At 39.5% G+C, this 25,943-nt stretch overlaps 1 protein-coding gene across 1 annotated transcript in view; it reads left to right on the top strand.

Moving 5' to 3' along the window:
* Window positions 1-12,988: 12,988 nt before the first annotated feature.
* insrb (insulin receptor b) overlaps window positions 12,989-25,943 on the top strand; it is an 85,695-nt gene continuing 72,740 nt past the window's right edge. The window contains exon 1 of the mRNA XM_055044368.1: window positions 12,989-14,353. Coding sequence (XP_054900343.1) covers window positions 14,260-14,353 — 94 coding nt within the window. The 5' untranslated portion in view covers window positions 12,989-14,259. The remainder of the gene's footprint in view (window positions 14,354-25,943) is intronic.

The following is a 25,943-nucleotide window of genomic DNA, read 5'->3' as shown; positions in this document are numbered from 1 at the left end:
CTTGGTGAGCATCAGCCTTCGTGTTTAGCCGTGGACCCTCATCTCAATTTAGATTTGGACTTTGACTGGACCGTCACAATACATTATTATATGTCGATTTAAATCACTCTACTGTAGCTTCCACATATTTCCTTTCTAATTAAAGAACCTCTGCCTGAGTTTTTTTTTTTTTTTTTAGTTTTCTGAAGAACAGCATCCCCACAGCTTCATGCTGCCACATATAGTGAATTTAGGATGATTATCTTCACCAACTACATATTTAATATTTTTTGATATTTTCAAGACAATACCTCATTATTCTTTAGTAATGATGTGTGAATAAATTTGTTCTAAGCTTTGATGCACAACTTTTCACAACTTACTGAGTTCAGACTGTATTCTGGTCTCTTTAGGAAGAAAAGAAATCAGTAATCTTGGGATAAAAAGGTGCCTATCTTCTCATTTTCTTGTTACCACACACAAATCAAATGTTGCCCATTAGTCATTGTTCCTGCTGATGCTTGGGCTTGTGTGTTTAATGCTGTTTTCCATTAGTTTGATCCGCCCAAAAGGCAAAAAATGCCCCAGAACAAAAGCTCAGGCATGAGCGAGCATCTGTCTGCTCCCAACACATTACTGTGGTGCTTAAGCATCCCAACGCTCCACCTTTTTAATTTGAAAATTGGCAGCAGCAGCGCTGAGGATTTGGGTTGCCCACCGAGATAAAAGAGATTTTGTTTTCATTCAGATTTTTTTTTCCCCATGTACTTTCGTCAGAGAGCATCAGAGGTGAAGGGCTCTTTCTCTTTTTAAGTCTCCTTCTCATTCTTTCATCAACAGGAAAGAATGAGAGGTCTGGTATCACCTTTGGTTCTGCTGCAAATTGTGTCAGTTTCATTGTCGCTTCAGTTTTCTCAAAGAACATCAATTCCACCTCTATCTCAACCTGTTCCATTTTGATTTTTCCTAACACCGCTTCTTACCTTTACCAGTATTAATTTTGCAAACATAACAAAACAAATCATCACAAAAAATTGGACCTGTTCAGGTTTTTTTTACAGCTGATTTCAATCTCCGGAGTCTGCAACAGGCGTGTGTCAGTTTGACGTTGTGTTTGCTCAGCAGCCTGCCTGCGTTTCTGAGCATCTCTCTGTCTGTGTCGTGTTGTGATGGGAGCTCCTCTAAAGGCTTATAAACACACATATCCCATTCAATCACTTTGATCAGTAAAGCTGCTGCATGTCCATGCATGTATATTTTGTCTCGTGAAACAATAAGCTACATGCGTCTCATTTTCATTTGTGAAACATTGTGGAAAACATGCATCATTCTCCTTCCACTTCACTATTATGCTCTACTTGATGTTGATTTATTGCATAAAAGCTCAATAAAATATTATTATTGTTCTTCGCACCCAAATAACCGAGTGGCCTTGTGTCATTCCCTTCAGCTACTGGTTGGCCCTCCGTCCTTCTCACAGATTCATGTCAGCATGTGGGTTAATGTGCTGAACCTTTCAGGCCTTTTATCAAGCAAGCGCAGGTTCGCCAAGCCCCCCTGCTGGTCTCTGTTCGGTCGTCTGATGTACCGAGCTCAGGTAGTGAAGTCGCCGCAGGGAGGCTTTATTATTATTATTATTTTATTTTATTTTTTTGGTGCTTTGCTGTTTCACCTTTCATTACTTCAGAATCTCCCAGCAGGCAGGACTGACGGCTGCAGCTGAATTACTGGAAGCTTTGAGGCTTGATGCTGAGAAGAGATGCTGGTCGAACATGAGACGGCAGATTAAAGGATCAGAGTCAGGAAATATATCGTCATCGTGGAAACTGCCTGCATGGTTTTGCTCTACTGATGCCAATTAATCAGTGAAATTAATTCATTCCTGTTTCATGCATAGTGTTTTTTTGTGTGTGTGTTTTTTTAACCTGCATTGGAAAGAGAGTGAAATAAATTTATTTTGTGGACTTGTGAAAAACCGGAGGGAGTCGTTGATGTAATTAGGAGTCACATAGAAACTTATGGAGGGCCAGATTTGACCTTGAATTTGACACGTGCTCTCGAGCAAAATTAATGAATAACTGACAGAAATGTGACAAACAAATGTGGATTCAGACTCAGGTTTATTTTTGCAAAATTAGGAGGATAAAAAAATAATCTTCTGTCAAAACACTTTATTTATTTATGTTTATTCTCTTTTTTTTCATTTTGTCAACGTAAAAGTACAACATTGTTAATGTGGAAATAACTGCATAAATAAAGTACAACGCATTACTAAAATGGACTCCACAAATGTTACTCTATTTAAATTATAGAATAATACCAACATTGACGTGTGGTGTGTTTATGTACAGGATGCATATCAGGAGAATAGAAATGCCTCTAACAAATGTTGCTGTATTTGTGTCCATTTACGATGTTTTCAGAAACCGCTGAGCGTCTCGGAGTCCATTAAACATTTGGAATTACAACCTTTAAAACACACAACGTCCCAGCGGAAGCGCCACCAAACAAACTTTACTGGCATGAGTCAGAAAAAAAGTACGGCGAATAAACCAGCACAGCCCGTTTGCAACGCTCGCCAGCAAAACTCTAAGTGTGCAGCGCCGCCCTTGTGTTTGACTGTGGAACTGCCACCTGTAAACAAATAGCGCCGCCCTTCAGTTTGGTCGAAGAATTGCATCTTTAAATTTCCTCAGATCTGCTGTTGAACAGACTGAAGGAAAAAACAAGCAAACAAAAAAACACATTTATTTGGACTCCTGAACATAAACTATTAGTTTTTCAGATTTTTGGGTGTGACATTTTATAATAGTCATAATAGCGGTTCCTTTATGGGAAACAGCCCAAACTTTTTCTCTCACCAGCCGGCTGAGATTGACCTCATGACACGACGACATAAAAATTGTAAATTAAACCCTATTGATTGTTTAAGCACACCCATTGCTGCAGCAACCGCCTGCGGCCCTATAGGCCGAGTTCTCAGGCTGGAAAATAGGAAAAGCACAAACTTCTCCTTTTAAAAAGAAGAGCTCTGGATGTAATGCGTGTTTTTTCCCAGCTCAGTCTAAATACAAACACAATATGTTATTTAACACATCTTGGAACGAGGAGTTTCCCGGTTTGCTCCGCCGCGAGCCTCATCACAACAGCAGGTGCAGGACGAGTCCTGCTGACAACAGGACAACAGGCCAGGGCCGCCATGCAGCCTTCAAGGACCTTCTCTCCTGCTCCTCTCCACGGCCTTTGGAAAACTACGTTCACACATTCTCAACTTAGAGACAAATTCAATCACAATTAGGCCAACACGGAGTTGTGATTTGTGAGAATGTTTTTGAGACCAAACGGTTGCAGCACGTTGTTTTGAGTGTTTCAAGGCCAGCCAGATGGTTGGTGACGGTCTGCAAATACAAGAAGTGCAACATTTTAGCAGAAATCTGAAGCTTTTAAAAACATGTTGCTTTCTGAGTGCAGCCCTGCAGGACAGAAAACAAACTATGGCTTCTGTTTTCAATCCAACTACAATTTATTTAATAGTTTTGTTCTATAAAAACATGTCATGTGTTTTTTTAATTGCGTGCCGGTCTCTCTTTTTGAGTTTGGTTTTTAAATTGCACTTTGATCCATAAGTTTGATTGTGTTGTTTTTGCTCATTTTATTGATTTCCTTCCTGAAGTTGAGCGTCTTAAAAATCTTCGGTTTAATATCCAACACAAGCAGCTTTTCAGTGTTACGCACAGCAGACTGACTCAAAGCTCAACATGAGAAAATTCATCGCTATTGTAATTTCTGCTGAAGAGTAGAAGGAGGCCCATCCAGGTCGCAATAATCGTGACAGTAAACTGGAAGTGATCGTCTGTATTTAGCTTGTGATAAACTAGGTTGGTATGCATGTGATACTGTGTGTATAATACTGCAGCTGCTGTAGGTCGTAGTTGTGAATCTGGTGTCTTCTTCTTCTCTCTCCTTGTCATCTTTACTCAGTTTCAGCTGTTCGCCTCAGCATTCAGCTCTTCTCTTCATCTCCTGTTTATCTCTATTAATCAATGGAGGAGTGGGATTATTTTAGCTGAACCGAGATGCCTTGTCCTTTTCATGTACAGTGTGTTTTTCTTCTCTCTGTTTTGGTGGCAAATCAGCTGAGATGTTCAAATGTTTGAACTGATTTTATTTAAGATCTGAAACATTTGAGTGTGACATTGGAGCACAAAGAGCAGGGATTAATAAGGAGGCCAATTTTTCATTACAGTACTACAGGCTAGCAAGTAGTTTTGTAATGCTTTTAATTTCCTTCAACTTCTTGTGAAACGTTGCTATTTCTGGGACAGATCTTGGAAACACTTTAAGTGAAATATTTGCCCAAACTGTGACTCTACGGGCTCAATCATAGAACTTTAAATTATCATTTGTGTTACTGGAGCTGTGGAAACCTTAACCACACCTCCCTCTCTGGCATTGACACCTCTGCATCACACAAGTAAAAAACAAGTGTTGCATCAACCGTAAAAGCCACCAGGAATGTGTTTGGAAAAAATCCCAAATTTCAGGAATAGCTGACATCCCAAAATGCCATTAAAGCAAACAACCAACCACTGCTGTTTAAAATGAAACCCACCAAACAAGCCAGCGTTTAAAGATGCGCAGCGACATGTCACTCTGATAACAGTCACCACCTGTCTAATCTTTACCAGCATCCTTGGTGAGGTTGGTTATTTTTGGACACTGAGTGTTTATATTCTGATTTCGACTATTTTCCTCCAGTGTTTTTAAACTGGGGCTTATTTGGCTGCTGGCAGGCCTGTAATCACCACACACACATGACACACATGCAGAAGCACACACTCTGGTACTTAAACCCCATCACAATACTTACAGCTTGCATAACTCTAAAGCCACAGTTTGTGAATCTCTTGCTGAACTTTTACACCCATCCGACTTCCCCAGATCCCCGACTTCCTCATCCGTCTCCATGTGAGAACGTAAACAAACACCGTTTTTATTATTCTCATTGTGGGAAGTTCTGCGACATAACACAGCCCACCTCCCCAAGTTCCCCTTCCCATTTTCAGCTTCTTCTAGGGAGCGGGCCTCCCGAGGGTCAGAGGGCAGCGCTGTGGTCAGTCAGGTCTGAGCTTCAGGATGTTGAAGTGCTTTGCCCTGGGGCTGCAGCCAGGAATAGGTTGTGAGAAGAGCGGACGCTTGCAGCCTTGCTTCTGCAACTTAGTAACAGAAAAGAACGGGCCATAAGTAAACATGGGCTCACACCTCTGACCGAAATGCCAAACAGGTGACAAACAGCTCGTACTTAACCCTCATTCCACTATTCAATACTTTGGCAGTTTCTTTGGCCGACTTGTTACTTGTAATTTTGTTTGAGGAGGAGGAAATAGCTGTACCGACCTGAGGCCAAGTTACCGTCAAGAGTAGCAGTTATTCCTCCGCTCCCCTGTAATTGATGCTGCCACGAAAATCGCAATCCGGCTTTGATCCTCTGAGAAGAAACGGTTCTCACCTTGGATGTGGCGTTTGCAGCGTCCAGGATGGGCGGTGTGCAGCTAGGTCTGGTTCCTCTGTAAACACTAACACAATGCTGCTGCATTTATCCCGTAACCCTGCCTCGCTCTCAGGAAGTCATTAAGTGTTTTCCCCTTTCTCCTGTTTGGCTCCAGTCGATCTGTGTGTTGTGACAAGGGTTTGCTTTGCGAATGCACCTGAAAGAAGGGCAATACTTTGTTTCCTATTAGCCATAAAAAGGATACAACTTTGCTCTAAATATTGTATTTTAAACTCATATATTGGTGCGAACTACCATAAACGCAAATCTTACTACGTATTTTTGGTTTAGTTTCTAGTGTAAATATCTTTGTACATTTGAAATAATACAAAACTAACTTTCAGATAACTTTTTAACAAGAACAAATGAGCTCGTTTTAAGTCAATAATTTCTTGAATTGATGAAAAATTACTAGTTTTTCTGGTAGATTATTTCACTTATAGCAAGACATGTTCCCCATAGGTGCAATAATTTTCCACTGGAACTAATACTTTCTTCATCAATATTAAGGAATTATTGACTTAAAACAATCTCCTATTTCTTGTAAGTTATCTCCATCTTATTTCAAGAGTACTAAGACCTTTGCTCTAGAAACTCAACCAAAATTACTTGATAAGAGTTTGTGTGTTTTAGCGTTTTTGTCCTTCTGAACTCAATAATCAGCAAACCTCTCAGCTATGAAACATCACAACATTTCTGCTGCTTTTCAAAACTAAAACACAATTTCCAAATACTGAATTTACCTTCTTTCCAGTTTTGGAAAGAAGGTAAATTTTCTCTGTGTTTTCAAATCTGTAATCAATGGGTGACTAATAATTGTTTGACCTTTGACCTGCTGAATCATGCTTCTACAGAAACTCTGACAAAACCTCCACCTTGTGTCCCCTCTGAGTGAGGTGTCCAAACCCCACCAACATGCATATGGGAGGGTTTAGTGGGCAATAAACGGGCTGAATGGGCTCCATATGTGACTGTCTAATGTCCACAGTGGTTTTGCTACATTAACTTTGCTCTGATACTTGATGCTCTTCCTGAGCTCCCCCGGGGAGTCACAGCAGGTCCACCTCTTCTGTTCCCAAACTTCTTGTTCCTGCTTTTTTCCCATCAGGAAGCTTTTCCCGCCTACCGCCTCAAGGTCCTGCACCTTCTTTTTCCCAGGTGTAAAGGATGGCTGGCTATTCCTAAATTTCAGACGGAAACTTTTTCATATAGCTTTCGAGAGACATTTTCCTTCCCTGGTAGGAATCTAACTCCCTGGATCCTGAACTAAGTGTTTTTCTCTCCTTTATTGTCCAGTGCATTTAGTTTAGTCATCTCTTAGTTCATGATAACAGGAATTCTGTATCTTTGTTCTCAAATGCAACTTTCAAACCAAACCACCGATGATGGATATCAGTTTGCACTCAAATATTTTGATAATGTCTGCATGATTGGTCAAATGTTGTAACAAGGACTCAAGACTTCACGGTAAGCCTCGTGGTGTGATTTTAGTTTTCTGTTCCATGTAAGTAAAATGGCTGCAGAAAGAAACATTCACAAAAACTAAAACTGGGAAAAATAACTTCAAGCATCATAAAACTGAACTGATAGAACATTGTAAGTGACACCACTGCGCTTGATGTTTGTGTAAGATATTATCTACTGGCTATTGCTCCACAAAGTCACCTTTCAGATCTCTTCCTCCAATGGGAGACAGTGAAGAACTGCAGCATTTCATCTAAACTTAACGTGCCACTACGTGGTCCAGCCCGAAGTGAAAAGTTTCAATGCATGACAACACATGATAATTTAGTCATGTGCATGTAAAATTGTGCATGCGTGGCTGCACACGCACTTTTACACATGGGAAAAGAAGCAACAAAGCAACAGCGTCCATCCAATCTGGACTTGAGAGGAAACAGAAGAGCCATCTTCTGACATTGTCCAGTCCACTTCGTCTTCCTGAAGTCCTTTCCACGACCCGAGACCTGTGACTTTGACTTTGTATTTAAGGAGCGTCTCCTCCTGGATGTATTGCTTTCTGTTGTCACGCTTACAATATGTGGATAAAGCTGTCAGTGACACATCCTGTCAGGAAGCATATTCAGATGGAGTGGCCTTCCTTCCCAGCTTCTTATCTGGGATAAAGCAGGTCATGGAACCCTGCACTCTGACTTCTGGGGCCTCGAGGAGCACGTCAGTGTGAGAAAAGGGAATATTTGATTTCACACGTGAAGTGAAAATTAAGAGGACAAAAGTACAGAAGGTTGGGCGGAAGGTCATGCTTGAGACAGAACAGGGAGGAGAGGATGAGTCCATAACCACGTAAACAGAGGCAAGTTGTGTGTTCAACGTCACAGAAAATACACGATGAAGGAAATAGCATGAGTGAAGGCAGACTTCTATATTTCTGGACATTACATAAGAGATAAAACTGCCCCAAACAGGACGTTGCTTTAGAAAACAAAATGGCTACCACGTCCTGAACATCTTCTCTTCTGGGAGCGTGAAGAATCAACTTCCTCAGACTGACGTACAGACAAAAAAAGAAAGTTAGATTGTCGTATGTGTTTACAATGATCCAGCTCAAAGCCAGCGCGGTTATGTTTCTCACAAAGAACATCTTGCAGTTTGACACAGAAACTGCTTATTGGAAGAATGCAGTCACCATCCAGAGCAGTAGTGAAATGACTCACCTTTTTATAAAGACATAATTAGATCAAGAAAATACTTCAGTGCCTGAACAAAATGTTGCACTGAAGCAGGAAAAGTGAAACTATTTGGCAGTCTGACATAATTATATTTAATAACTAAAGGATTTATTTACAGCTGGATTGTGACAATGTCATAGTGATACATTTACTGCACAAAGTAACTCCAATTTTAGTTATTCACGGTCAAGTCAGATACTGTCAAACCAGGTCATTAAAGCCATGAACATTTGCCTTTTACCTCTTATGTTTTTATATTCTCAAGGCGAAATGAGCCTCCTGTAAAGCATCAATCAGCCAAAACTTACTATGAATACATTATTTATTTAATATTTTCTTCTACTTGAGTTTAAAACTCAACTCAAGCAGAAGAACTCAAGTATCTGGTTGCATTTATTTTAAAAACTAAAGAATGTGTGGTTGTTGTGGATTAATTTTCTAAGTTTAACAGTTTGGGGCAAGATCTGCATCCAATCAGATTGAATTATTTTGAGCAGACTGAGCAGATGGAGCTATTTTTACAAAAGAATGTGCAAACACTTCTTCCTCCTGATGCACTTTTTGTTCACTTTTAAAAATTGTTATTATTATTTTTGTCTTTTCGTTGAAATATGGGTCTCCACGTTTCTGGCAAAGTGGATTGAATACAAATACCAAAGTTTTCAAGTTTCATTTTAATGATATAAATCAGTTTCCTTCTCCTTTCCAGACATGCACGACATTGTGTTGATTTATCACAAAAATCCCAATGAAATACATCGAAGTTTCTGGTTTTAACATAGAAAACAATGAAAACATTCAAAGACAATCTTGATTTGAACTTTAAACCTAAACAAGAAAACTGACAACACTTTTTCATACTCAAAGACTAACTCAGGACAAAGGACAAATATTAAAATGGGTGCCCACAGTATCACACACATGATGACATGCTGGTTGAGTGGTTCAGTGTCAGATGTGGAGAAAGGAGAGATGATTTTGCTTTTCCTGAACCATGAACAGGAGGGTTTGAAGTGCAGAAGCAGAGAGCACAAAGGAGCAAATCAACAACACAGGGAATGGGCTGAAGAGGATAATCCCAGCATGTTTTGTATCTCTAAACCCGTGACCCTCTCCTTGGTAGACCCAGCCAATCACATGCACACACACACAGAGACCGAACGCTCCCTCCTGCCTTCCCCTGACAGCTAATTACTGAGGTTTCCACTTGGACAAAGGAAAGATGCTCTTTCCCCAGAAATGTCTTAATCCTTCTGTTTACTGGCTGCAGTTCAGGTGGCTGCAGAAAGAGTCAGTGGGAATCTTTTTAACCCTCATCTGTGTGAGTGTAAGGCATGTAGTCTTACAAACATTTTATTAAATGCATGAAGAGAATGTCAATCCATGTATCTGCTGCTTTTTAATTTATTGTGTAGAGTTAAGGTGCATATACTCTGCTGCTGCTTCCTAACAAAATCACCATTAGGGGTTCAACATAAGAACACAAACACATCAAATCGGACACATTTTAAAGTAGACATATTTGCTTTCCGCAGGGCCTAATGTTGAATTATCTCTGGCATCCAGTTGATGTTGTCTGAATCAATAATAACATATTAATCACAAAAGAGACCGACCAGTTTGTTGCCACAAAGTGGACAACTGAGCTTCTTATCAGAGCCTGGAGATGGACTCAGTCTTTCTTTTGGTGTCAATCTGTTTCAAAAATGCAACATAAAAAAAACGTAAAAACTACTATACTAGCATTTCTTATCATGTCTACTTTTAAAAAACATTAGCTGTTTCTCATTCATCTTTAACCAAAATTAGTGCTAATAGTACCAGCATTTATGAAACTCCATTTTTAAATAAGCAAACCAGATATGTGCCCATTCATAATGTCTTCCACTGCCTAGAGAGGAGTGTCTCATATCCTGTCTATATACTGTTTCTGTCTGTAGGTTAGTTATTTCTTGGGTATAAATGTATAAATTTTTCATTGATGTTATTTTTTATTTTTTTTGTAGTACAATACGTTCTGCATTCTGTCTTGTGAATTGTACAGTGAGGTGTTTTGTTTTTTTGTGCTTATTTATCTTAGAACAATGGATGACATTTAGTTCTTGTGCTATTTAATTCCTGAATATTTATGCTGCAATGAGTTGTAATGAAGGTTTAAATGACATTAAAGTAGTTGTTCTTAGACATTGATGTGTCATTTCTTTTCAGGGTTTCCCTTTTGTGCATCTATTTGCTGTCTTTTATAATCATAATTTAACAAACTTCGGGAGAAAAAACAGTTTACAAGGTGCAAATACTTTTGCAAATAACTCCAGCAATGTCGCTGCAAATTCGAAGGAACTTGGACAACCAAAAATTATCAAAGAAAATTCTTTCCATTTACAAAGATGTGGAACTAGAAAAAGAAAAAACATAAATTGATGGGAGAAATTAATCTCAGCCTTATTTTTAGGATGAGTTAAATGCATAAAAAACAAAACAAACAAACCTGCAACACTGGATTAGTAAAAAACTCTGATGCTTCCTAAATCTCTTCCCACTCTGTGTTATTTACATCACTCCAAATCCAATCAATCGCCTCAGCCCTGCCTTCATTTATTGACGGGCACTGCTGCTTAACAATATCCATGTGGAGAATAGCGTCTTTGTGAATGTTGGAGGTGATCTCTTTGGAAAAACTACAGGAATTTCAAACCCTAAAGATTTTAAATTCCCCATTTGCAAGCTTAAGAATTCCTACAGCCGCACAATGCTGATAAAATCACATTTTGTTCATTTGACAGGGTGCAAAGCTCCCCTCGGTTGCCTCTTTGGTGGAATTTAATCCTATTTACCCTCAACATTGTATCCCTTTGTCCCTGTTTGACATTTGGAATGAGTGAATTGGTTGTTATTTTTGGTGCCACCTACTGAATTTAAGCTGTAGTACAACTGAGCGGGAGCAGGACTGTAGTGGCGCACAAGTGCTGCATGCATGCACTCATACAGCGACTCTCTAGGTAGGTTAGTGCGATAGAAAGCTCTTCATCCGACCTCTTCTACACCCACAGAAAAGGGAACGAGATCGGAGTGATATTCAGCACCTGAGAGGAAGTGGGACAAGTGTGAAGAGGGAGGTGCACGTCTCCAGTTGGCGTCAGACAGCGTGACTGCCACAAAGAGGTCTGTTTTGACTAGATTCTCCAACCCTTAGTCCTTCAGACCTGTGACATTTAATCTCGCTAGGAACTCATTTACTCCGTTCACTGGGCAACAACATTCCTCAGATTAACAAAAAGCCTGCCCCTGCGCCGCAGCCCTGCAGAGCCACATGCGCCTATCCAGCCGGACAAACTGCACCCCAGTGTGATAAATAATCTATTTATTTTTCCATTCTGAAGCAACAGCACAGGTGGCAGAACCGCAGAGGTGGGAAGAAAATTCCCAGGTATTGTTTGCAGTTAAAATACGTCAATTTTATGGGACGTGCTTTATTAGGGGGATATTTGTTATGCAAAGATGGCAGAACTTTGTGTGTCTTCCTGACTCAGGATAAGTATTTTTGTAGTGCAAAAATAATGTACAATACATAGTACATAGTGTGACTCTAAAAGAGATGGTTTCACTGCTGACAGAAAATCAATTTGCTGTATCAGAAAACAGTTGCTAAAGGTATTCCAAATAAAGTAATCTCATTGTAACTGCATTGTTTTGGTAATATCATCACTAGACTTGGAGCCTTCCTGTCTAAAATCTGAGCAGCAGCAAAACAGATTTTTATTCTGCATCACTGGAATGTTAATTTTGACCAACTAAAAATTTAACATTTAAAGGTCCTTTGTATTTTATACCAAGTGGAATATCCTTAGTGTCACTGACACCATAAAACCACTTACATAAATTAAAAAAGAAAAACTGCTGTTCTTTTGTTCTGTGTACACAGAAGCTTTGAATAAGCTAAAAGCTAGTCTGAATATTTTGTACATTTCTGCAGAAAACTACAAATATCTGCAGAATGCTGCTTGTGCAGCAGAAAAAAACAAGAACCTACAAAACATGCGTAGAAAAACTGTTGAAGAGAAGTGAAATGCAAACTTTTGTCAATAACATGCAGGCAAAGCTTCCAGGTAAGTCAAAAATATAGGCAACTCGATCTAAATCCTACTAAATGAGGGGTCTCTGCATCCATCTGGGGCCTATTGAGTTTTTGTGGCAACACTACAATTCAAGAATTGTTTGGTCAGGCATCTGATGCAGGCAGACACAGTTTTAAAGGCTCCCAGGGTGCAATTTGTGCTGACAAACTTCAATCTTCAAAAAGAAATCTAGAAATGATTCTTTGTTTTACTCTCATTTTAAGTTCAATAAAAACCTGAGTGTGTTGTTAAAGTATTGCATGTTAATCAAGGTTTTTTTTATTATTATTATTAATGTTGAATATTCAATGTCGAATATTCAATATTGTACATTTATATCAGAATAAATTTAATTGAACTGGAACCAAATATGCTGGAAATGAACCTGCTAATCTTAAAAAGTGCCTTAATGTGAATTGGAGCTATATAGATAAACTGACATTGGTTTAAGACATGACGAATGAGAAGTAATTGTTTTAAAATAGAATATAACATATATAAAATTTATTATTCCACGGTGAGGAAATTCAGGTGTCACAGTAGTTAAAGTCACACAAGGTAAAAAAACGCATAAAAATAAAGAAAAGAGAGAAGAGACAGTTCAGTGAAGGTACAGTTACCAAAAACATATATTTCTTTATTTACTTGGTTTTGAGACGTTTCATTGCTATTAAGGTAGACCTTCCAATCCTAACATTGTGTTGTTTGTGTTAACATGTAACTACTCTCCAGTAGACGGTGTTATTCCGGTGACAGGGCTGCTCTTGTTGTCTTGTTTCCTGCCCACCTGGCGCACAGACAGTCGGTCCGGATCCAGGCCGCGCCGGAGGGAGGCGTAGGAAGAGAGGGCGGATTCCTCTCTCCGTGTTTTCCCGCAGACCGCGGGCCCAGCTGAGGTGACTGGCAGGACTTGTTTACTGGTGGAGAGGCTCGCAGAAAGAGAGACGGAAACGGGGAACCTGAGGGAGAGCGAGCTCCTAACGCAACGGGAATCCAAGTTTTTCCACTTGCCCCCGTATTTTTGAGTCTTTTCACTCGGATTTCCTTCCTTTTTGTCGCGGTCTCTCTCAGTGTGTTTTGTGCGCTTTTGACAGTTATCTCCAACTCCACCGCCGAAACCTCGTTTGTTTTGGATTAGCCAGCTAACGTTAGCTTCTCCCCTCTCCTCCACCGTGGAGAGGAAAAAAAAAAGCATCGGAGCGGCGTGGTGGAGACTTTTCTCACTTCACGGGGCTAAACAAGGACGTTTTTCTGTCTCCCCCCTCCTCCACCGCAGTCTTCAAGGTTTCTGGTTAAAAAGGTGACGCTCGTCTCGTCTGCTGCGTTTCCCCCGGTTTGGTGTTTTTTTTGTTTTATGGGTTGTTATTCGTTTGCGGCGCGGTGGTCAGCGGGGGTGAAGGAGTTCAGAGGAAGGTCGTAGTGCTGGAGAGAAAGAGAGAGAGCGAGGGAGAGAAGGGGGGAAAACTGCACGTTTTTCCTGCTGGGAGTTTCCTGGGATGTACCTCCATTGGTCTTAAAACGGGAGAAGACGAGAAGGAAGAAGCTGCAGCGGCGATCCTGGAGACTTTCAACTTCGGCTGGAACTACTCCCTGTTATCTCAGTGGAAGATACTCACCAACTAGCAAAACCTCGGAACCGAGGGATCGTTTTTTTTTTCCTGCGTCTATTGGAGCATCAACATCAAACAGATGAACGGGGACTGTCGCCTGCACTTATGGAAAATGATTTTCACTCGCACATGTGTCACCAGAACCCAAGATCACATAATTTAGTTGTTTCTTGACGCATACTTGGCCGAGGAGGAGAAATAACTTGATATCTGCTCTAATATAAACATTCCCCCCTCCTCCTCCACACCCCCAGCCCACCAGGATTGGAGTTTCCTAAACACCTTCAGAGGGAGAGAGATCAACTTCAATCAAAATGAAGTGGTTGACGCTGAAACTGCGAGCACAACTGGTGTTTTTTATCTTCTGTACCTGTGTGATATGCCAGTGTGGGCTAATAAACGGTGAAAGTAAGTATAATAATAATTATTATTACTAATATAATTCTATGTCGCAGGTGTCATTGTTTTTTTTTTGTAAACACAAAAATGTTTAAATTCTTGCTTCCCCCCCAGAGAAAGTTAATATTCAGAGATAAATTTAACATAACCCCTTTTAATGTCGCTGAATAAATTATTTTGTTTTTCTTGTCACGAGACCCTCGCCTACGGGTTTCGCGCATGCCCAGACTCTCCGCACGTCTCTAATTGTTGCAGCTCGTTAATTTCGACTGCTGCGGCTGCGTAATAATAATTGCTAATCTCCCGTTATGCTTTTAGAGGATTGTAATGCAAACACCCCTCTGTCCCCACCCCTCCAGCCACCCCGGGTGTGTTTTGAGCTCGTCGCTCCGAGCCCAGGGTTCGGATTAGTCGCTGCTGCTGGACCAGGGTGGTCTGCGGCAGCGAGCCCAAACTGGGAACAGCGGGATTGATTAGTAGCCCCGTGAGCAGCAGCGAGGCCTCTTCTCATGGCGACGCAAGACGTCGTTGGATTAGGGCAGGACGTTGCGCCATACACTCAAAATCACACTTTTATATTTGTTTCATATAGGACCTGTTATTTGTTTATTTTTTTACTCTGACTTGAAACTAAATATGCTTAAAATGTCTATAAACATTCCAAATTATTAATACCTCTGGCAGATTTTAGTTTTGAAATATTTTCATTCAGCCAATGATTGCTGCCGGTGATACAACAATGTAACAATGTCTGTTTTTATGACATTTTATTACAAATGCTATATTGACATTTTTATTCATACCTTTCTCTGTTTTCAGTTGAAAAAGACAGCTTTACATGTTCCCACTGGCATTTTGATTGGCTGTCCTTGGTGATAACTGACAAGTTTTTGAGTTTGGAAAGCCTCCTTGTCATCACCCTAATATTTAGGGTGATGACAATCTATTCTGTAAGATTCAAGTGAGGACTCTGTCTCTGAATCGCTCCATAATGGCAACTTTCAGTAAGAAGAATAATATTGGTACCATGACTGCCTCATATGAAACATTCTGAAGATTTCTAAATAAGTAGTAAATTACAGAAAAATGCCCGAAAGCAGAAACTGAAATTTAATTAATTTCATCCTTTTCAGTTTTGATATCATATATCTGTCATACCCTGTTGCAGAAATAGACTGCAACAGGATAAACTTCAGAACATAATGTTTACTTTGACAAGATGTTTAGTCATACAGCAAATCATTTTTAAAGTTTGAAGCACTTGTGTTGTGCACATAAATCAGAACAGAGGAACGGAGTTGAATTTCTATTTGCACAATAATAAACTAATCATCAATTCACTTGCACTGAGCGGAAAATCAATCGTTTCGCATCAGAAGTGTGCAATAATAACTCTTATATATTTTGACGAGCTGGTTGTGTTTTCTGTCCCTGATTTCTGCACGTTTTGTAGATTTTTAGTAACCGAGATGCTGAAGCTCGTGGGAGTGATGATGAAAGTCGAGGGTGATAAAAATGGGGATTTCATCTCAACAAATGATATTTTATTTGTTAATATCATCGACCTTTGAGCATTCCCGTCTGAAATTCTATCAGTGGCTGAAAGGCTTTTTATTCTAGATCGCTGAAATGTTCATTTCGATCAACTAGAAATGGAACTGCATTTAAAGGGTCTTTGCATTTTATGCCAAATGAGCTTTCCATAGAGGCACACACATGCGGCTTTGCTGCAGCTTGAATGTAAACAAATTACCCACTGACACTAAGAAGTCTTCTTCTTAGGTGGTGGACTAACCCTCGCTGCTCTTTACCTCCAGATCATGGCGCAGTAAAGGGTTCTTCCTCTCTGGGGGATGTCAGCTGCGTGTTGTTGTTTTTTTTTTTATTAATGAGCCAAGGTTTTACAGAAATGATCTAACAGAGCACAAATTAAACAGCTCTGTTAAGTGCCAGCAACAGAGTGAGATAATAGTCCCATTTCAGATTGCTTAATGACCTTATTTAGAAAATTCAGGGTGAAAATTTTCAGCTGCTCAGATCTAACACGGGAAGCAGAAATATGAGTTATTGCAACTTGAGGAAACTGATATATTTTATTTTATTTTCACTTTTGTGTAATCATATGCAAATGATTTCCTTCTTAGGGTTTTGTGTGTAAATTTGCAGGTAAGTTGTTCAGACTGAATTTTTGAGTGCTTGGAGATTAATAAACATCTTCATTGTTTGTCAGGGGTTTAACCTTTGCCCCATATCATGTCTCTTTGGGAGATTTGCTGGTAGTGTTGTTGGATGATGTGTCGCACAAGTCTGCAAAGTGTCTGAGAACACGATCTCAAGGCAGAGCAGTGAGCAGGCAACGATCTAACGTGACAAATCACCTTAAAGAAGCTGCTCATTATGAACCAGTTGCCTCTCCTTGACTTTAAGGGTTGCAGCGGCAGGTTCCAGTAGAGTGGCTCTCAGTGGTTTGAGAGGAAGTGATCTGACTACTATTCACAGGTCATGTCTGCAGACAGAATGGAGGCCAGTGAAGGGGGTGTCTCAGACACACAGCTCTTTCCTTTTTGCTGTTTTTCTTTTTTCTTTCTCTCTCCTGCTCAGCGTCTCTCAGAGAGTGGGGTATATCTCATTGGCTGTTCATGAGTACTCTGGGAAGTGCCCATATTTGGATCTCAAGATGTTTGCAGCAAACGTGGGGGTGGGGACAACAAGCAAAATGCCTAAAATATTTCATTCTGAATCCACATGCCGGGCAGCGGTCATGATTTGCCGACTGCACTTTCAGAAGGTCTCGTAAGAAACGCTCCTTGTCACAGTTTCTTGATGAGTGTGGACAGCTATCGAAGTCATACTTATCAGTGAAATGTTTTCTGAAGCAACTTCTGAATTGTCTTATTAGTCTAACTCCTGAAAAACAAGTTGTACCGCTGGAAGTTTTCCCCCCTCTTTTTGCTCCTTTAAAGCCTGTGAGCTCAGGTCTTTCAGGAGTGCATATGCATTTATCAGTGCATGCTTTCCACACATTCTTGTCCATTATTCCTACACTGAATAAAATGTCTAGAGCAGCGTCTTTCATTCAAGAGAAGTGGCGCAAATCAAAAGACCCGGACTGTAAGAGCTGCCCTCTGTTTGTGTTTGTCTGTAGCCTGTTTGGATTCACAGGCGCTCTTCACTGAAGCGCATATTGGCATTTTCCGACAGTGCTGTGCATGTTGTGGAATGCCTTTGAAGTGGCCCACCATGTAGGTGTGTGTGTATGTGTGTGTGTTGCTTCGCACCCTGGCCTGTGTGTGCTTTCTGCAGGATCTGATCTCTCAGCTTCTGACTGGCACATTTCTGCACATTTGAAGTTTTGTGTGTGTCCAGATGAGGGGGCCATGCATGACAACAATGTATAGGACATTTAGGTTCAAGAGTGGACACCCCAAGTAGGCCCCCCGGAACCCACCATAGATCCAATTCATCAGACAGAGAAATAGTTTGACGATGGTAACCGAGGTGAAGGATGTCACAATGTGAAGCAGAGCTGCTTGCACCATTTATTTATTTAAGAGCATCTCAAACAGGATTGGTGCTCTGTGATAACTCTCTGAAAGCCATGAATCAGATCCTCAGACAGCTACTTGATGATAAAAAGTTAGATCTTTGGACAAAGATGTGATATTTGCAGTCTGATTATTGTGATAAAAAAATAATATTGTTGTTTTGAGACTATTTTCAAGAAATATGTTGATAATGGTATAATAATGCAGATTTGCCCTCTCAAAGACCAGTAAACTTTGATTTAGTAAAGAACACTGAAATATATTTTATACATCCAAAATAAAACACAACCAAACACAAATGTAGAGCGTGAAAAACACACACAACCAAAACCATAAATAGAAAGGAATATGTGCCCTTCAAAATGATTGATCATGAGAATGGAAATTATCAAGATCATTTTAATTTATCATTTAATGAATTGATTAATTGCTTATTACAACAGCCTTGTGCATTCATATTCATCTCTGGTGATGAGAAGAGTGAAAGGAATGGTAGAGATTGACCAAATAATCAGCCACAGATTGTGATTTACAGAGCTTCTCTTGATTGACTTCATTTGGTAAAAATTATTGGTGAAATACTGAAAAGTCAGATGATTGCCCATTTCAGTGACTCTCAACCTTTTGAATATATTTGAAATAGCAGCATAAATGCAATCAGGTTTGATAGTTAAAAACACTTTAATTGGACTATATTCTTCTTTTACACATATATCTATACACATATATCTATATATGTACAACTAATGAATTACTTCATTAGTTTTATAGAAAGCTCACAGGTATTTTTATGCTTTGGATAGATTTGTCCCATTGATTTATCCACATTGCAGACATACATCTCAGTATTTTTTTCTCTATCATTGACATGAGGATAGAGAAATGATGGTTTACTCAAAGTATTCAGGCTTCATAAATGAGGCTCCATGTTGGGATAGATGCCTCCTCCTTTATCATATTGTTCCATACGTTAAACACTGAAGCTTCTTTCTTTTGACCCGACATGTCAGAGAAATGCATTTCCACCAGCTGTAGCTGCCGGATTACAGTGCGAGTTAACCATTACACATCATATCTTCTACTGTAAGACTGGGGAGGTTATTCAACTGCAGTTAAATGAGCTACAAAAGCTTATCTTAGAACTTCTGTTCACTTATTGATAAGTGAAATTTAAGAATTTTAAATAATATACAAGGAAAACACAAGCAGTCAGTGATGGTTTTGGATGAAAAGCATGAATTGTAGCTGTCGTCGTTCTCCAGCCTGGAACACGGTCCTGTAACGGACTGAAGTAGATTGGAAGTGATGGTTATTTCTCTTTCCTCTGACGTCATCTCCTCCGACTCCCATTCTTCGATAGAGGATTGAGACTGTTTATCTAAAACTCTGCTCACTGCACAGAAATGTGCTGGAGTGAGGAGGGGGATGGATGGGGAGTGGGAGACACAAAGAAACACAGACTGTGCTGTTACGCCATGCTGCAACAATCTGATTTAACAGTTTGCGTCTGGCTTATTTAAACCAGGCATCAGTTTTGTTTTGTGAAGTTTTTACACGAGCACCTTTGCTCTTGATAATATTGGTAAAAGTCATAGAGTAAAACAAATGTTTCTTTGAAAATTTAAACGGATTAATCTAGAAATTGGTCTGTACTTTTAGTTTAACCTTTAGTAAAAAAAATAAAAAAACAAACAACTTCCTGAAAAAACAATTCTCCCAAAAAATCTGTAATAAGATCGAATTTCTTTGAATTAAAGGAGAGAAAAATATTCTACTTCCAAAATTTGACTTTATATGTGTAACATTTTTAGTTTGCGATTTAGAGAGTTGAAGAAAACAAATTTAGCACCTGCTAAATGCAGCATTTAAAATTTTCAGTCGTAGGACAGTGGATTTATAAAATTGTAATTAATTTGTTAACTTTAAACAGTTACAAAATCAATGCAGAACAGTTTATATAAAATCATTTCTACCAGTTTCTGCTTATTCTTGGAAGATAAATCACAGTGGGATATAATCTAATGAGTCCATGGTTTTCCTGATAAACTGCAGGACGTTTACAAGCCTTTTCTTTTTGCACTGATCTTCACATTGAAAAAACAGGGTCAGAGAGACCATATTGGTCGCCGCAACTTCGAATCAGTTTTGGCGTCGAGACTCGCGGAGGGTTTTATTTAGACACCTTTCTGGTGTGGAAGAAACATTAGTTTCATTAGAAAGATGGAAATCAGATAAACATGAATAAAAAGCAATTTCACCTTTGGAAGAAATTAAATCAGATATCCAAGACCTCTTCTCTTGGTTCTTGGTACATTTTTAATGTAAAGTGTTTCCAAAACAAGTTTTAATGTTCAGGATTATTTAGTACTTAAAGTATGATGGAAAATGTTAAAGCCTAACTTTTCACCAGAAACCAGCAGATAGAATTCTTAGCATCAAGAAAAAGAAGTAAATCGACAACGAGGGATGTGGGTTTTTTTTTTCTCAGGGCTTCTAGATTTTTATGTAGTTATGTCCTGATATGTACAACAGGGTTCCTGCCTCATCTGTTTTCCAAATCTGGCAAGTATGGAAAAAAGAATATGGAAAAAAATATTTAGATTTACAAAGTTGTCTTTCTGCATTTGCCTAAAAGTCCTTTATGTTGTCTTTGTTTTTCTTTTCCTGCTGTCTTTTTTTCTTTGAGTCTTTGCTTTTTTATTTGTTGTGCCCTCCCTTCCTTTTGTTAAATATTTATTTTCTGTTTTTCCTTCCTTTCTTGTCTCCTTTAATCCTTCCTTTCTTTCCTCCCTCATGTCTTTCTTGTTTCTATTCTTTTACGTGTATCTAAATAGGTGGTGAACTTCAGGGTTTTATTTTTCTAAACGTCTGCAAAGGATCTTTCTACATGAGAAAAGTGAAGGAACCCTGTTCTGATGGTTCTTAAATAATCGATCTTTATAGATCTTTTCCAAATTAATGAAGATGTTTGTCCCTTGTGAGACTGAGTGCAGACTCTGGTGGTCAAAGCTTGTAAAAACCCTTCAGGAATTTGAGGCTGTCTCTTTGAGAAGTCAACATGTCCGTCTTTGTCGGAAACTGATCCATAACCCTTCCCTCTCGGGGTCGTCTTTCTGACTGCGCCTGGCCTTGTTCATGCAAGCACACGTGTACAGAAGGTCTCATCTTAAAACAAAGCCTGTTATTCACTAAAACATGTCAACGCTTGTCAATTTCAAACAAATAATATTGGATTTGCTAAATAAATGTTTACATTGCGAAGATTACCAACTATCTTCATCTCACTGCTTCCCCTGCAGAAGATTTCCACATTTTTAACATACCAGCTCACGCGCTGCGCCGTGCAAAGGACAGATACCTTCTTTGTATCTGTGTCATGTGTTGGAGTGTGAGAGGGCAGCGGGTGCATGTGTGGTGTACAGTGGGCTCGAGAGGCCGTCCGACTAAACCTGATGGGTTACATTTATTTTAGGGACAGTCATATGACTGAGAAGTGGCCATTTGACACAGTGCCCAGTGAGGCTCTCTGCAGTTAATTACCTGCACACAAACAGAGTCGTAATTCTTGTCGTCGGTCCTAAGGAGGTACGGATTCAGCTACAATAAAAAAATAAATAAAATAAACAAATGAATAATGTTTACAGTTAATAACCAACATTAAATCCACCTCCGGTTGAGAAATAAATACGCTCCCACTAATAGCCGCGTTTCTGCTGAATGGTTATTTTTAGAGGGACGTTTTTACTTTAATTCAAAACAGAAAAACTTAATCCAATGGTGCTCATATCACAGAATATTGATTATTTTATGTAAGACATTGGGTAGTTTAAAGAGTAAAGAGTTTTAAAGATCTCTTTACAGAATAACATGAAGTTCAAAAGCTGGTATTCTATCAGACATGCAGTTTGTAACTCAACCTGAAGTTTAAAAACTATTTTTTATTCATAAGAGTGATGGAAGGTAACTATTTCTATCCCATGGCTCCATTTTTCCAGGCAGAAACATTGAAAAAAATAAATCTTGATTTTAAACCCTTGAATTTTAATTGTTTTGACGGTATTATTTTCAATACATTATACTCCAAAGAAACAAAAAATATATGAAAATACTGACAGTAGTTAGTATTTTTAGATATTTAGACTTGTACTAACTAACAATAGTTAATACATTTTATATCCTAACTGATGGGGTACAAAGGCTATTAAAATAACCATCACATTTTATTTATTTTTTTAATACAATAGTCCTGCTAGAGAAAACATGGAAATTACTTCTAAAATTTCCTAGAAAATGCTTCAGTATTTGTTGTGGTTCACATTGACACAGCCATAGAGCCACAGCTGTAAGGGGTTTAAGCTCAGACATTATGGGTTATCTGCCTAGTTTTTGGGTAATTCTACGGATTTATTGAGTTCGAAACACAAGATTCGTCGCCTTTTGGTGACATCAGTGACTTTAATATTGCTGACAACTGTAATTTGCATGTGTAAAACACACCAAAACAGGCTGTAGCATAGCCTGCGCCCTCATCCTCCTGAATTTGTACGTAGAGAAACACAGGAGTATAGAAGTGATCGTTTGGCTGAAAGTCACACAGATCTAATTTTCTTTTTGGATTTATTTAACGAAGTGATATTTAGCTGAGGTTTCTTTGCTTGCTCCAGAACCTTCCTTACTCGCTGCGCCCCTCCTGGGTCCACGCCTCACAAGTGTTTTCTTGTTTTTCTACGCTGGAGCTCCAACTCTTTGTGTATCCTTCTCCCTCCCTCCGTGTGCCGTTGCGTTCAAGGGTAAACGAGTTCACTGTCATCCGCTGCGATGTTTTCCTTTCACACAGCAGATGCGCTCAGCCTGCAGACGCAGACTCGTCCTCCCCACACATGCAGCACACACACAGGTGCACACCTGCTAATCTGGCCTTTATGGTGTGGGAAAACCTCCTTCGTTCAACGTTTCCACTCCCCTCCCCTCTCTCACTCCCTCTCTCGGTGCCTCTCTCTCTTTCTTTCTCTCCTGCTTGTTTTTGTTTCATCCTGTCTTATTAGAGTCTAAGTGATGCTGAACATTTCCACCTGCATGTCCTGAACAACAGCCCCTGGTCACATGGCCTTCTCTGATTATGTTTGACAGGGCTCTCTGTTTTTGTCCTGATAGACCAGCCTGAGACGGATTACTATGGTGACAGGAGCTGCGCTGACAGAAGACTAACATCCCCTGTCTCTACTGCCAAGATCGGCATTTACTGCGAACACATTCTAATCTGTCTTTAAATTTCTTCTTTTGCCTCATTAGAAAATTTTACTTTACAACCTAGATCCATGTTGGACCTTTACCAGTCAGTCCTTCCACCCAGCCTGCAGTGTGTTTGCTGTTGATTAGATTCAGATTTCAGCATGAACTTAATTGTACTAGCAGAGCTCTGAGTTGTTGTTTTTACTGTCAGCTGTTTTGATGCAATCAGACTGCGTGGCTTCTCACCTCCAGCCAAGCAGCTCGCTTCCCCTTTTAACCCTTTTATGCATGAATTATAATCCTTTGTGTCAGGATTTTTTTCAAACTTTTTCTTAATTTTCTTAAGGAATTAAAAAAGATAGGAATTTTTTTTTTTTTTGTAAAATCTTTTAATTTAATTTTTTTAGGTGATCAATTATAATTTTCTCCAAATACAAACCATCCCAGGGTCCAAATATGAGCATTTTATTACCGCGGTGAAACATGGAAGTAGAAACATCATGATGTGTGAATGCTTTTCCTTTAAAGACAGAAAAGCTAGTCCGAGGTGTTTGGATGATCGATTGTTACCATTTAACATTCGAGTCTTTGCACATATTTTTCCAGTAAGGACAGTTATTTCTTTTATATCTGCACCATGAAAGTCAAGATAGTTTGTCTGCATATACTTAAGTGCATTTGCTGGTTCAATAAATAAAATCATTTAAGTTTTTTAACATTATGTGCTTTATAAGGAGCTTCCGTTCAAAGCTGCGTTACCTAAAGATGGTAGAAACAAAATGGCTTCTGGCCCCAATTTTGTGGCTGTAAAACTAACTGATAATGCTTCATGAAATTGTTCAGCGGAAGTCGATGTCTTGTTAAACAGCTGCTATATGTTTTAGTTTTGAAAATGATTAGCAGAGATCAAAGTCCCAGTGCTGGCATGGAAAAATAATTCGTACCGGAAGATCTGAAAAATTTAAGAGCTCAGTAGCATGGCGGTCACGTGAAGTGTGTTAAAGATTAAAATGACGCTGAGCAACATTTTAAATAAGCAGCGTGGAAGCGTTGACCTTAAGTTATTTCATTGGTGATGTGATCTTTTGTTGCACACTTGTATGTTTACCTGACTCATGTTAATTAAATGTTAATTGGTGCGATTTCACAAGCATACAGTAATCAGCTTTGGTAGACTTCAGCCATCCTGGGATGTGTAGTTGAGAAGAAAGTGCTTTTGTCTTGTAATGGCACTTTTTAGTCCAGAATAATAAAGAGTAATGGAGATTTTTTTTTTTATACAACCAGTACTTGTTGGAGCCTTTCGGCACCACCCTGAGTCTTTGTCATCAGTACAGCTCCATATTTTCTCCAACTGATACAACCTTGCTGTGGCTTGGTTTCTGTATAAGGTTGTAGGGATTCTGCACCCTGCTCCTGACTGATGCATCTGAACATGATATCTTTGATCCCCTTCAACCTCTTTACAAACTGTGACTTCAGCTAAAGGTTGATCAGATGCACCGTATTGTAACTGAGGTTGGGTGTGGAACCAAAAGCGTCAATCAAAATGTGCTAACATGAAGTATTAGTTTAAGGGCGTGGACCCTTGAGATCCATTGTCAGGACACCTGAAGGGCTCTATAATTTTATGAGTGAAAGAACAAATGTAATCTGTCTCTAATGTGTCTAATGAAAAATTAGGTGGTACATTTGTTGTCTGAAAAAAAAGAAAACCAGACAAATGGGCACAAATTAGAGTAAAGAGTAAAGGGGCATGATGGTGAGTCATTGTGAGAAAGGACATGGACTTGACGCTCGAAGAAGCCGTTTATGAGCCCACATCAAGTGTTCCCTAATTCCATTATAGTTAAATGGATCCCATATTGAATTATGCCTTGCTGTTAAATGGCAGCATAATAAATGAAAGTCATTTTACAATACCGCTGTGGCCACAGACCTCCCACTCCAGGGACCTCACTGTCAGACGTAACACTGAGAAATTTTATTGGCCAGTCAACGTTTGCATGTAATATCATCCATCCAGACTTGTGGATGTTACATGTTATTTTATTTTATTTTAAACATGTTTGTCCATGATTCATTGATTGATCAATGAACTCCAATCATAGCACCACTTCCGCTTGTTGTTGATACGGATGAAGTGAACGTGAACGATGTGGAAGTTGGAAAAGGCCTGGCCAGTGGAAAAGGTAAAGGGAGGGAGGCAGAGTTGGTGTGTGTGTGTGTGTGTGTGTGTGTGTGTGTGTGTGTGGTTTTCCTACAGCAGCCAGTGAGAGCTGGTGGTCTCACGGTGCAGACAAACGGGCCATTAAACTGACCTGACCCTCGGCTCTCCATCCCCTTGACTTCCGTCATGCTGTTTGCTCCGGTGCTTCTTTATTTTCTTCTGTGAAATTCTACCTGAGCCCCCGACCCCCCGACCATCCTCCTTCCTCTTTCCTCCTCGATTTTCCATCCCCAGACATCTCTTAATAGTTTTAATCTTTTCCACTTGCGCACACGAAGTTCTTCATGCAGAACGTACATGGAAAAATTTCAACTTGAACGAAATAATTTCCGATTTTCTCTGCGTCTGTTAGTTTTGGGTTAATTTGGCAGCCGTATTTGGTAAAATCTATGAGATTGGTTATGCATGGGGCAATCATCCTTACAAAGTCAGATGGAGGAACCAAAAAAAACTACATTGTGGAAAAGAAGTTAAGGATATCGAGTTACTCTCTTAAAATAGAGCTTGGTGTAGAAGAAAGAAGAAGGGAACGTGTTATGGATGGACAGGAAGAAGCGGGTTTAGCAGTACAGACGCAGCTCATCCAGACTCG

The sequence above is a fragment of the Poeciliopsis prolifica genome, unplaced genomic scaffold (genome assembly GCF_027474105.1).
Source record: "Poeciliopsis prolifica strain line A6 unplaced genomic scaffold, Auburn_PproV2 SCAFFOLD002, whole genome shotgun sequence".
In the NCBI taxonomy this organism is placed as follows: Eukaryota; Metazoa; Chordata; class Actinopteri; order Cyprinodontiformes; family Poeciliidae; genus Poeciliopsis; species Poeciliopsis prolifica.
This window is presented reverse-complemented; position numbering and strand designations above follow the sequence as displayed.